This window comes from Chelonia mydas, chromosome 11, assembly GCF_015237465.2.
Source record: "Chelonia mydas isolate rCheMyd1 chromosome 11, rCheMyd1.pri.v2, whole genome shotgun sequence".
Taxonomy (NCBI): Eukaryota; Metazoa; Chordata; order Testudines; family Cheloniidae; genus Chelonia; species Chelonia mydas.
Window position 1 is genome coordinate 31,617,997 of NC_051251.2, and position 13,828 is coordinate 31,631,824.

The window sequence follows — 13,828 nt, forward strand, 5'->3', positions numbered from 1 at the left end:
AGTGCTACAGACTTTAACAAGCCATGTTTGTGATATCTAGCCACTGGTGCATTTTTAACATGTAGCCCATTAGCTTGATCCACATACTAAATATTGATTTACAGCAGTTGTACTCAGACAAGTGACTCTTTGTGAGGGCAAGTGGCTCTTTGATGTGTCTGCTGCGGCTCTTTGCAGCACATGATATTAAAACGCTATATGATTTAATTATTAACCAATTGGGATGCTTTTACTATGTTATTAACCAATTGTAGAATACTTGGTCAGTCATTTTGCTGTGAGAATAATATATAGTTATAGCTATAAAATAGTAAATGAAGAGGTATAGCTATAAAATGGTAAATGAAACAATGAATTCACACTGCTGTGGGTCTTTTGGGTAATGGTGATTGCTAATTTGGCTTCTGAACCACTGAGGTCTGAGTATCACTGATTTAAAAGCTCTATTTGAGGAGTAAGGTACTGTTTCTTCAGAGTAAAGGTGACTGAACCAGGTCTTCAGAAGTATCAGAAAGACAAAGGGCTTGTCTACACTTGAAAGTTTACTGAAATAGCTATTCCAGAATAATTATATTGGTAAATTTCAAAGAGTAGACAAGCCCATAGACTCATTTTGGTGAAAATAAAGAAATGGTATGCATTATTCTCTAATCTGTATATTAGAACAAAAGAGGGAGACTGTGAGAAATCTTTTTCTTTGTCTCATTAGTATATTTGTTGTACAAGTTGTAGACACAGTATTCATAGGAAGCTAATTACCATCTTTCTCCATGGCCTTGTAATACTGTATTATTCAAAATATAAAATGGAGTCTGAGCTACAGTACACTGAGCAATAAATGCTTTGGGAAACATAAGAAGAATTCTTATGCTGTATAAAATTCCCATCTCTTATCCATTGTCCAGATCTTGTCTTTCCCTGTGACAGCCAGACCCCTCTTAAGGTAAAAAGTATTGCACAAGTTAGGTTTTATGTCTTAAAATTTGCTATGCTGTAGTATCTTGACTGTTAGCAATTTAACAGCGTTATAAATATTCCATAAAATATAAAGTAATGAGAGCATTCAATTGAAGATCTAGTTAGAAAGAACTAATATTAACCTCTTGATTCTCTAAATCAAGAATTTCATGTTTTGTAATATGTTATGTATAATATGATAATTTCATAGTCTGATGGTTTTTAAACTATTATGACTAGTTTGATTATCTGAAATGTTCCCTGTAAAACATTTTATAGTAATGTATATATAATATAAATTGTAGAAGCAACCACACTTATTGAAAGTGCAGCCCACAGACTGAGTTTCAGAACCATATTAAAGAAACTCTTTAAAAATTATGCTAAACTCTCTTTATTTTTAAGAAATATACTATTTTCAGAATTACTCCTCTGGTTCTTCATGATTCTATTCTTGCAGTTTAGTCAACAATAGTTGCTTATTATGACTCTGGACTGAAGAAAATTTATTCTGTTATGTCCAATATCTGACATTATTCACAGACTATCACCCACTGTTAACGATGCTTCTGAAAAAAATTGTAGCCTACCCTACTTTATATTTGTGAACAATTAGGTGTGTAGGTACAGATAAAGCTGTCTTGAGTGTAGTCAGTCCCATCTTCATTGTTTCATCATTAAAACAAGAAATGCACCTGATTTGTTTGTTATCTCCAATGCCTGATCTCGATATTTTTTATAAAAATTGTAATATTCACTAACTGACTTTAAAATGTTTTAAAGAGACATTAACAGCACGTGCATGTTACTCCAACAGCTAGGGGATGACATCTTTATCATCATATAGCCACTTGTTTCATTTTAAAGGTTATCAGACATGTGGCTAGATAAAGCCAAGAGAACTTTGCAGTACAGTTTGTTTCTATTTTATCTTTAATCTGGTGGAGTGACCTCTGGAAATTATAATCTGGCCCTTGGATTGTGAGGTAATTGAGGCAGCTACCAGATTCCCTCTCTGTCTTTAAAACACCTTTCACACTTTTGGTTCTTCTATAAAATCCATTTAAAATGGAGCATCTTAAATTGCAGCCTGTAGAATCCATGGGCCTGTCTCCATTTAAAAATGAGGACAACCAAAAATCTGCTCTGTTATAGTCAGACTACAATGGCAAGGTTGACAAGTTTTAGACACCCCTGTTTTTAAAAGAGACTAACAAACATGGTTTATGTTACACTCCATTGTTTGGAAGGCTCCTGTGTGACCACTGGTTCTTGGGGGACAAACTACAGGGCAAACTCAAGTATGATGCAAAAGTCCACAGAGTTGATTGACGTAGTTCCTGACACCCCGACTGGACAGGGTTTCCCTGCAACAGTCGCATTAGGCCCCTCAGGGCTATCCGAGGCAGCACAGACAGCCCAATAGTCTTTTTGTAGTAAAGAAAATGAATAGTCACAAAACCAAAAGCAATAGGCCTGTGTCAGGCTTATCTTCTTCCAGAGGGCTCTGACAGTCAGGAGTCTCTGTGGAGGTTCCTGTCTGGTCCTGTTCTCCCTGGTCAGTGCACCTACTGGGCTGTCCTCTTCCCTTTTTAACTGGCCCGTCATTATCTGACAGTAAGTGCAGGTATAGCAGGGCAGGGCTGAGTGGGCCCACTGTAGCTCATTAACCCTTGTTGACTCAGTGTGGGGTTAGTATATCCAATCACATCCCTAAATCTTGAAAATGAAATATCTTTTTCCATCAGTTTTGTCATTTTTTCCATTTGGGGAATCTTGATATAGTTCTTGTGTTTCTAATGGAGACAGTTCATTTAATTTAACTGGCTCACTTGTAGTCTTGTCTTAATGATGTCAGCAAGAATAAGTGTAGCTCTAGGAATAGTGTTTGTTTGCTAAGTACTACTGCTGAGCCAATAGAAGTGCAGTATTACTGTTTTGTGTAGAACCTACAAAAAAAAGCACTCCTAAAATTCCATACCATTGTTAATAATAAATCCTTTTATTATTAAAACAGACCTTTAAAAAATCTAATTTACTTTTCACCACTAGAACTATTTCTTTGCTTTCTGCATTATAATTTGCTTTCACAATGAAACAGTTTTACCTTGTGTTTAGTCCGTTTTAACTGCTGGTTCATATGTACTACCATACTGCTGCAACCTCTACTGCCGGAAAATGTTTGAATCCAAACAACTGTTTCCACTGAAATTTGAAATATAAAATAGCAATTAAAAATATAAATTATTATTAGCTTTTGTTCACATCTTTCTTAATATAGGCAATATTTAAAATTTGAGCCCAAACTTACGTAATTTGTGTCTTTTAAAAGAGGATATTTAGAAGGTCAACAACCAAATTGATAGAATTATATGTCACATTCTGAGTCTTAACTGCTTGAAAGGATTACTTTGGAACAACATTATCATTCTGTTCTTGGAACTTTAGTTGCTTCACTTGTTTGGATTTTCAGCAAGAGTAAGCTCTCTGTACTGTTTTGTTTAAAATTCTTTAGAAAGAGAAAATAGCCCAACAAATATCACTGAATCAGTTCCTAAAGCTATAAATGTCATGGTTGTGTCTAATGACTTGCCAGATTTTTGGCTACCTAAAATAACTGTGTCCTTGGTGAAACAGTTACAATAAAACGAGTTATAAGTCCACAGTGACTGGACATTTCAAGCTGCTACAGCCTCGTGGTACTTTATTTTGATATGGTTGACAATGCCACTCGTATCAGTCCTGTTTTTGTCCAAGTATGACTGACTATAAAACAGTAAAAATGTGTTAAATGTTCAGAAAAAAAATGTTCTCAGTTACACCTGTCCTCTGCTGAATTAAATTAATAAGAACTAGGTATCTTCATATGGGTCATCCTCTCCTTTCCTCCCCCCTCTCTTTTTAAAGCTAAGGAGGTTTACATAGATTTCAGTGATTCAGTAAGTAGAGTTAAAGTACATATATTTCACTCTAGCTATACAATCTGTAGTAGCAATCTAACTGAAGAAGGCAATATGGACATTTATAATTTTTTTGCTGTGATGAATAAAGAATATAAAGGCTTCTCCACTGATAGGAAAACTGAAAGGTGGAATGGAATAATGAACCATTTCCACACATTTAGTTTGCTCTTTTACTTTTGATACTTCAGGGCAGCAAATATTTTAGAAAACTGCTAAGACTCTCCAGTAACTATAGGGAGTAAAACATACGTATAAACTAACACCTTCCCTTGAATTTGTTTATCTAATGAAGGGAGTTTGCATGGCGGGATCCAGAATTGCCTGAAGTCATTCACATGCTTCAGCACCAGTTCCCATCAGTTCAAGCAAATGCAGCAGCCTACCTTCAGCACCTGTGCTTTGGAGATAACAAAGTAAAAATTGAGGTACAGTGTTGATTTTTTTTTTTCTGTTTCGTAAAGAACTGCAAACAAAGAGCAAGTACACTTTTCCCTTTTATTTTGATCACAAAAGGTGACTGTAACATTTGGATCTAGATCAGTGGTTCTCAAACTTCAGTACTGGTGACCCCTTTCACATAGCAAGCCTCTGAGTGCCACCCCCCTCTTATAAACTAAAAACACTTCTTTATATATATATATAACACTGTTATAAATGCTGGAGGCAAAGCAGGGTTTAGGGTGGAGGCTGACAGCTTGTGACCCCCCCCCCCCCCGGTGTAATAATCTTGCGACCCCCTGAGGGGTCCCAACCCCCAGTTGGAGAACCCCTGGTCTAGATGCTTTTAAGCATGTGTTTGTACTAGAGGCATGTTAATTCTGAGAATTGTAGATATATTAACACTTCTCTCTTAATATCAAGTGAAAATCATTGAAAGAGGGTAATCCAGCAAAATTGTATTATTAGTATTTAACCTGATGTCAAATCTTATATTATTTCTTAAACGTAGGCTTAATGAAATCAGCATTTAAAGAACTACTACTGATGATTAAGGGGTTCCAAAAAAAATCTACATAGGTCTTCCACTCTTTTTTGATGCAAGCATTTTAAGCAAAAGTTGTGGTGTACAGTGAAGCACTAATCAAAACAACCTTGAATATTTATGGAGCTATGGACAGGGTTTATCAAGTGTGATATAGGTAAATGGAAGAACATAGTTAATGTCTAGAATTTATATAAACTTTGTACATATAAGGGCTATTGGCCATCGTTTTATTCCTTTCATACAGCAGCAATAAAATATCAATTGTTGAAGGAATCTGTTATGTCATACGCATCTCACATGTGCATCTTATTCACCATTCCCCTTATGCAGTGTTATTTATTTTAAAATATTTAGGTGAAAAAATGGAGATGGAGCTAATAACCCAACCAGCAAATTATATGGGAGCACATCTGGTATTTCCTTGGTTTTTGTCCAAGGATCTCTACTAAAAGAGAGAATAGATCTCCCTTCACTCAACAATTTTTAGTGTTTTATTATCAATAATAATACTTTATGTTATGGTGGAGCACTTGCACTCTCATAGTTAAATTTGCTCCCAGATTTTCATTTTAAGAGATGAAAAAGTTCTATACGATCTCTTGTTTGGAGTTAGAAAATCAATTTTAAGTGCTCATTGTTGTTCATGAAATGCTTGACATTATTTAAAAAAAAACAGGTTAGATATTGCTATTTTGAAATGCACTGTGTGACAAAAAAGAATGTCCAGTGTCTAATGGTTTCTTCTGACCCCTTTTGAAAACATACTATGGTAGTCCAAGATATGAAATTAAGTGTGTGTGATTCTTCGCAATGACCAGTTGGGAAGAATGTTTGATAAAAGTTGCAATATTTTTTAATGGAGTTAATTAGTTAATATTGAAAAAGTTACTGTTTTAAATGTTAATATAAGTTATGTTGATACGGTGTTACTAGGATATAAGGTATGGTAGCATAGGAGCTATGTCCACACAATGATAAAAAGTTTAAAATCATGTGGTGTATCAGACATACTGCTTAACAAATCACCAAAGGACTTCAGAAGATGCAGTTGTAACTCATCCTAACACTGTATGGATTTGTCCTTCTGAGGGCTACACCATAAGTAGTAGCTTATGAGTTTGCTCCTCCCTTTATTCTCCTGGATCTAGTACTTCAGTTAAAGCATCAGTAGTTTGTTCTTTCAGATCCAGAGATTCCAGATTCACTCTTCAGGGAGCTACATATGTGGAATGAACAGCTATGGACACCTGAAGCATGGGACAAGCTTCCCCAGATAGGAGCAGAGTGTAACCCACGCTTACACAAAATGTCTGCACCATATATACAAGTTCGAGTCTGCTACTGCCTCCAAGTTAACAGACCTTACTTAGTCCTTCAACCAAAGCACAAGAGGTTCAAAATTTTAGCTTCATGAATCCTAGGTTTAATTCTGGCAGACTCACATGAAGATTTGAATTTCTGCAAACTACCTGAAGCTCAGAACAAGCATCACTGGCATGAGGAGTTTATAACCCAGGCTGACACAGTGTGGCTTCTTGTCCCCCCTCATGGCTAGATGATATGTAATGCATCCCTAATTAGATCATCTGCAGGGGACTGAACCATGGACCTGAGGATTTAAAAACATGATCCTCTACTTTCTGAGCTAAAGGATGATGGTCATTAACTCAGACAGTAGCAGATTCATAAGCTTGTTTGAGGTGGAGCCACACTGCGTTAGTGTGGGTTTATGCAATATTTTCAGTAGAGTTGGTGGTTCAAGGTCTTTTGGAATAAGTTATAATTTACAATGGCAGAGTATAAGATGACTCCCTACTAAAAAGAACAGAGAGGCCAGAGCTGATCCAGAAGAGTGTGTGGTCTGCCAGTAGGACCTGAAGCTGAAGAGAATCCTAATGGGAGCAGGAAAGAATCCACTGATGGTCCTTCATGTGGAAACAAATGATACTGCTAGATTCTTGCTGGAATGCATCAAGGGAGACTATGCCAGGCTGGGGAAGATGCTTAAAGAAATGGAGGCTCAGGTGATCTTCAATGGGATTCTGTCTGTCCCTATAGGAGGAGAACGAAGGTGAGACAAGATTATGATGACCAACAGATGGCTCAGGCATCAATGCTATAAGGAGGGCTTTGGGGTGTTCTATCACTGGGAGGCATTCATGAACAGAGGACTGTTCTCATGTGATGGACTCCACCTGAATAGGGAGGGAAATAGGTTTCTGGGTTGGAGGTTGGCTCAACTGATTAAAAGAGCTTTAAACTAGGAACTCAAGGGAGATGGCTGGAAGATGCTCATGTAATCTCCACGCCTAATTCTAACATGACCAGGAGGAAAATCCAGAAAGAGAGAATACAGCAATGGAGAAAGGAACAGCAGTGGGTAGGAGAATGGACATCCAGAGGAAGGATAATGACAATACCAATGAAGCTAACAGTCTGGTATGTGACACTGGCAGTGGAATGAATGTACCAGAATCTGGGTGAAGCCAAGCAGAAACAACCAGGATGTTTTTATACCAGTACAAGGAGCCTGGGTAACAAAATGGAGGAACTAAAACTATTGGTACAGGAAGTGAAACAAGCTGTTATAGGGATAACAAAACATAGTAGAATAGTAGTAGACTGGAGTACAGGTATTGAAGAATATATGCTGTTCAGAAAAGACAGAAATAAAGGTAAAGTGATCGAGTAGCATTGTATATTAATAATGATGTAGACTGTAAAGAAATTAGAAGTGAGGGAATAGATAAAATAGTCTGTTTGGGTCAAAATCACTTAGGGGAAGAAAACTACTAGAGGTTCCCCTGGAATAATGCTTGGGGTATGCTGCAGACCCCCAGGATCCGATTTGGGTATAGATAGAGACTTCTTGAATGTTTTTAATTAAATAAATGGTACCGGAAATTGTGTGATTATGGGAGACTTTAGCTTCCCAGATATTGATTGGAGGACAAGTGCTGCTATTAATAGTAGAACCCAGATTTTCCTGGATGTGATAGCGAACAGATTTCTTCACCACATAGTCACTGAACCAACAAGAAGCAATACCATTTTAGATTTGGTATTGGTGAGTAATGAAGACCTCATAGAAGAGCTGGTTGTAGGAGAGTAATCATGAGCTAATTCAGTTTAAACTTAATGAAAGGATAAACAAAAATAGATCTGCAATTAGGAACCTTGATTTCAAAAGGGCAAACTTTAAAAAAATTAAGGGAATTAGTTAGGGAAGGGAGTGGACTGGACTGAAGAATTCAAGGATCTAAATGTGGAGGATGCATGGAATTACTTTCAATCAAAGTTGCAGAAGCTATCAGAAGCCTGCAACCCAAACAAAGGGGAAAAATTCATAGGGAAGGGTTGCACACCAAGCTGGCTGAGCAAGCATCTTAAACATGTTATTAAGAGAAAGCAGAAAGCCTACAAGGAATGGAAGATGGGAGGGATCAGCAAAGAAAGCTACCTCTTGGAGGTCAGAAAGTGTAGGGATAAAGTGAGAACTGCCAAAAGCCAAGCAGAGTTGGACCTTGCAAAGGAGATTGAAAACCAATAGTAAAAGGTTCTTTAGTCATATACATAAAAAAGAAAACAAGGAAAAAAGAAGTACTAAACACTGAGGATGGGGTGGAAATTAAAGATAATCTAGGAATGGCCCAACACCTAAACAATTTTTTTGCCTCAGTTTCTAATGAAGGTAATGAGGAATGTTGGGATAGTGGTAGAGTGGCTAATGGAAATGAGGATATGGAAGTAAAAATTAGCACATCCAAGGTGGAAGTCATCTTAACGGGACTAACTCGGGGGCCCCAGATAATGTCCATCCAAGAATATTAAAGGAACTGGCAAATAAAATTGCAAGCCCAATAGCAAGGATATTTATTGAATCTGTAAAATTAGGGGTCGTACCCTGTGACTGGAGAATTGCTACTCTAGTACCTTTTTTTGAGGGAGGGGAGAAAAGTGATCCAGGAAACTACAGGACTGTTAGTTTGACCTCAGTTGTATACTAGGTCTTGGAACAAATTTTGACAGAGAAAGTAGTTAAAGACATAGAGGTAAACGGTATTTGGGATAAAATAAATATGGTTTTACAAAAGGTAGACAGTGACCAACCTGATCTCCTTCTTTGAGAAGATAACTGATTTTTTTGACAAAGGAAATGCAGTAGAGCTAATCTGCCTGGATTTCAGTAAGGAATTTGATACAGTTCCACATGGGAAATTAGTTAAATTGAAGAAGATGGGGATTAATATGAGAATTGAATGGTGGATAAGGAACCAGTTAAAGGGGAGACTACAACAGGTCATACTGAAAGGTGAACTGTCAGGCTGGAGGGAGGTTACAAGTCAAGTTCCTCAGGGATTGGTCATGGGACCTATCTTATTTAACATTTAATGACCTTGGTATAAAAAGTGGGAGAGGGTTGATAAAATTTGCGGATGACACAAAGTTGGGAGGTATTATCAATACGGAGAAGGACCGGAATATCATTCAAGAAGATCTGGATGACCTTGAAAACTGGAGTGATAGAAATAGGATGAAATTTAATAGTGAAAAGTGCAAGGTCATACACTTAGGGACTAACAAGAATTTTTGCTATAAGCCTGGGACGTATCAGTTGAAAGTGACAGAGGAGAAGAAAGACTTAGGTGTATTGGTTGATCACAGGATGACTCTGAGCTGCCAGTGTGATGCAGCTGTGAAAAAGACTAATGCAGTCCAAGGATGCATCAGGTGAGGTATTTCCAGTAGAGACAAGGAAGTATTAGTACCATTATATAAGGCACTGGTGAGACCTCATCTGGAATACTGTGTGCAGTTCTGGTCTCCCATGTTTAAGAAATATGAATTCAAATGGGAATGGGCACAGAGGAGGGCTACAAGGATGATCAGAGGAATGAAAAACTTATCTTATGACAGGAGACTCAGAAAAGCTTGGTTTGTTTAGCCTAACCAAAAGAAGGTTGAGGGGAGATAGGACTGCTTTCTACCAATACATCAGAGGGATAAGTACCAGGGAGGGGTGGGAGTTAAATTATTTAAGTTAAGCACCAATGTTGACACAGAACAAATGGATATAAACTTCATCAACAAGTTTAGGCTTGAAATTAGACAAAGGTTTGTAATAGGGCTGTGCGATTAATTGTGCGATTAATCACACTGTTACACAATAATAAAATACCATTTATTTAAATATTTGTGGATGTTTTCTACATTTTCAAATATATTGATTTCAATTACAACACAGCATACAAAGTGTAGAGTGCTCACTTTATATTTATTTTGATTACAAATATTTGCACTGTAAAAATGATAAAAGAAATACTATTTTTCAATTCACCTAGTGCAAGTACTGTAGTGCAATCTCTTTATCATGAAAGTTGAACTTACAAATGTATAATTATGTACAAAAAATAACTGCATTCAAAAATAAAACTATGGAAAACTTTAGAGCCTATAAGTACACTCATTCCTACTTCTTGTTTAGCCAGTCACTCAGACAAACAAGTTTGTTTAGATTTGCAGGAGATAATGCTACCCGCTTCTTGTTTACAGTATCACCTGAATGTGAGAACGGACATTCACATGGCACTGTTGTAGCCAGCATCACAAGATATTTACGTGCCCAATGTGCTAACGATTCATATGTCCCTTCATGCTTCAGCCACCATTCCAGAAGACATGCGTTCATGCTGATGATGGGTTTTGCTTGATAACAGTCCAAAGTAGTGGGGTCTGACTCATGTTTATTTTCATCATCTGAGTTAGATGCCACCAGCAGAAAGTTGATTTTCTTTTTTGGTTGTTTGGGTTCTGTAGTTTCCATGTTGGAGTGTTGCTCTTTTAACTTCTAACCCTCTCAGACCCCGTGTGCTGTAGCTATCTTTAGAAATCTCACATTGGTACCTTAGAGTTTTGTCAAATCTGCGGTGTAGGTGTTTTTAAAATGAACAGCATGTGCTGGGTCAACATCTGAGACTGCTATAACATGAAATATATGGCAGAATGTGGGTAGAACAGAGCAGGAGACATACAATTCTCCTCCACAGAGTTCAGTCACAAATTTATTTAATGCATTTTTTTAACGAGCGTCATCAGCATGGAAGCATGTTCTCTGGAACGGTGGCCGAAGCATGAGGGGGCACACAAATGTTTAGCATATCTGGCAAGTAAATACCTTGCAATGCCAGCTACAAAAGTGTCATGCAAAAGCCTTTTCTAACTTTCAGGTGACATTGTAAATAAGAAGCGGGCAGCATTATCTCCTGTAAATGTAAAGACACTTGTTTGTTTTAGCGATTGGCTGAATAAGAAGTAGGACTAAGTGGACTTGTAGGCTCTAAAGTTTTACATTATTTTGTTTTGGAGTGCAGTTATGTAACAAAACAAATCTATATTTTTAAATTGCACTTTCACAATAGAGATTGCACTTGAGTGCATTAGGTGAATTGAGGAATACTATTTATTTTGTTTATTATTTTTACAGTACAAATATTTGTAATCAAAAATATATAAAGTGAGCACTTTGTATTCTGTGTTGTAACTAAAATAAATATATTCAAAAATGTACAAAATCATCCAAAATATTTAATAAATTTCAATTGGTATTCTGTTGTTTAACAGTGCGATTAAAACTGTGATTAAACACGATTAATTTTTTTTTAGTTAATCGTGTGAGTTAACTGCAATGAATCAACAGGCCCTAGTTTCTAACCATCAGAGGAGTGAAGTTCTGGAACAGCCTTCCAAGGGGAGTAGTGGAGGCAAAAAACCTACCTGGCTTCAAGACTGAGTTTGATAAGTTTATGGAGGGCATGTCATGATTTCCTACAATGGCATGTAGCCAATATTCGACTGCTAATAGCAAGTATCTCCAACAGCCAGTGAGGGACACTAGATGGAGAGGGCTCTGAGTTACTACAGAGAATTCTTTCCCGGATGTCTGGCTAGTGGGTCTTGCCCACGTGCTCAGAGTCTAACTGATTATCCTTTTTTGGGGTCGAGAAGGAATTTTTCCTGGGTCAGATTAGCAGAGACCATGGGGTTTTTTTGCCTTCTTCTGCAGAATGGGCCACAAGTCATGTGCAGTTTTAAACTAGTGTAAATGGTAGATTCTCTGTAACTTGAAGTCTTTAAATCATGATTTGAGGACTCCAATAACTCTGCGAAAGGTTATGGGTCTATTACAGGGGTGGGTGAGTGAGGTTCTGTGGCCTGCATGTGCAGGAGGTCAGACTAGATCATCATGATGGTCCCTTCTAGCCTTAAAGTCTGAGTCTGAGTCTATCTTTCAGGAAGTGAATGGTGACACAAATTCACTCATAGAAGTTCTCTGCAGCTGACAGGTTGTTATTGCTAAAAATAATGTTGTGATCTTGACAACAGTTGGTTAGGAATTTTACATGAGAATTATTTATTGACAGAAAATGTAGTTTCTGCAAAATGTCAATTTTCCACAGGATAATTTTGATTTTGCGCAAAAAAAGGAGGGTGAGGGGTCAGTTCAACTAGAAAAAGTTTAGCCTTGAGTACTTTCAACATTAAACTGCATTTCCATGTCATGGTGCAGTGCCTCTTGGGGAGTTTTAGTTTACAGTGCTTGATGGAATAGGGAAATTGACTAAACATATTTTTCTGTTTGTTAAAGGCAGGATTGCACTAGGGACCCAGCCCACCTATCCAAATCCTTGAAGGTGCTGAAATAAACTAAATGTCTCCTGGGTTCCTTGTCATGTTCATGTTGCCTCCAATACAATTGCTAATACACTCCATGAAGCATTCACCTCCATCTCCAACACATACTGGAATGCAATAGATATCTCACTTCATCCAACTCACTCTGTCATGAAAAAGCTTACTGACAACCACAGCAATGTTAAAGCAGAATAACTTTCCAAATGAATGGGCTATGTAAACATAAGAACGGCTATACTGGGTCAGACCAAAGATCCATCTAGCCCAGTATCCTGTCTTCCGACAATGGCCAGTGACAGTAGAGATGTGACATCTGTGACAGTCAGATGTGTTGATCTGTTGATATGAGAGAACATGTGGTCATCATCAAGGTTTAATGCAGCAGAGCAAACTGGAGTCTGTTATCAACAGTGTCATAGGTGATGTGAAAGTGGTAAGGAGTATAGGAGATATTTGCCTTGACTTCTTATTTTCATGCTTTCAACCATTTAGGTGGGTGGATGAGTCCTGATGAAATCTTAGCTGTCACTAAATTTGGTTTGTGTTTGTTAATTTATACAGCACTTTTCTTTCAATAATCTCATTGTGTCTTTACATTCATTAAAAGTATTATTGAAACAGATAAATTAAGTGACTTACCCCGGGCTCATCTAAGCAAGGCTGTGGCAAAGCCTGGAAACAGAACCCAGAAGTACCAAAAATGTACACTTAAATATCAGCAAGCAACTGACTTATGTGGATAAAATACTCTGTTTGATGACAGTACTTTATTTTTCTTGTATGTGTCAGTAGAGATAAAGATCCAAATCATGCAAGTTGCTAAGCACCTCCTGTGATGTGCTAACTTGTGTGATTTGAGAGCCCTGAACTTCTTATAAATTTCAATACTCCTCAAAGAGTATTGCAAATTACAAGAAGCAGCAGTATTTATTGTACTGTATGAGATCACAAAATGCTCTTCTTCGTGGACAGCAATTGATTTCACTTAGAATCTTGTAAATTCCTCTCCTTGTAAATTGGAGTGAAAGATAGCCCCTGACATCCCCAACTGAGATTAATTTTCTGTGTTCTGTACTATTTCCTCCAGGTATTTTACTGTTCTGTGTTTGAGCGCAGGATGATCTTTTTCATTTAATTTCTCGTGTGTAAAATGGAATTGTGCCTATGGTGATGAGAGAAGGGAGTGGGGGGTATAGGAACAAACACTTTTGATCTATTAGGCTGCTGAGAG

General features: G+C 37.4%; 1 protein-coding gene across 10 annotated transcripts in view; it reads left to right on the forward strand.

Annotated features, from left to right (window-relative positions):
- Positions 1-13,828, forward strand: part of PKP4 (plakophilin 4) — a 246,876-nt gene that overhangs the window by 159,837 nt on the left and 73,211 nt on the right. For all 10 annotated transcript variants that reach the window (XM_037912431.2, XM_037912434.2, XM_037912432.2 and 7 more), the window contains one exon: positions 4,213-4,345. In XM_037912431.2, the coding sequence (XP_037768359.1) occupies positions 4,213-4,345 (133 nt within the window). The remainder of the gene's footprint in view (positions 1-4,212; positions 4,346-13,828) is intronic.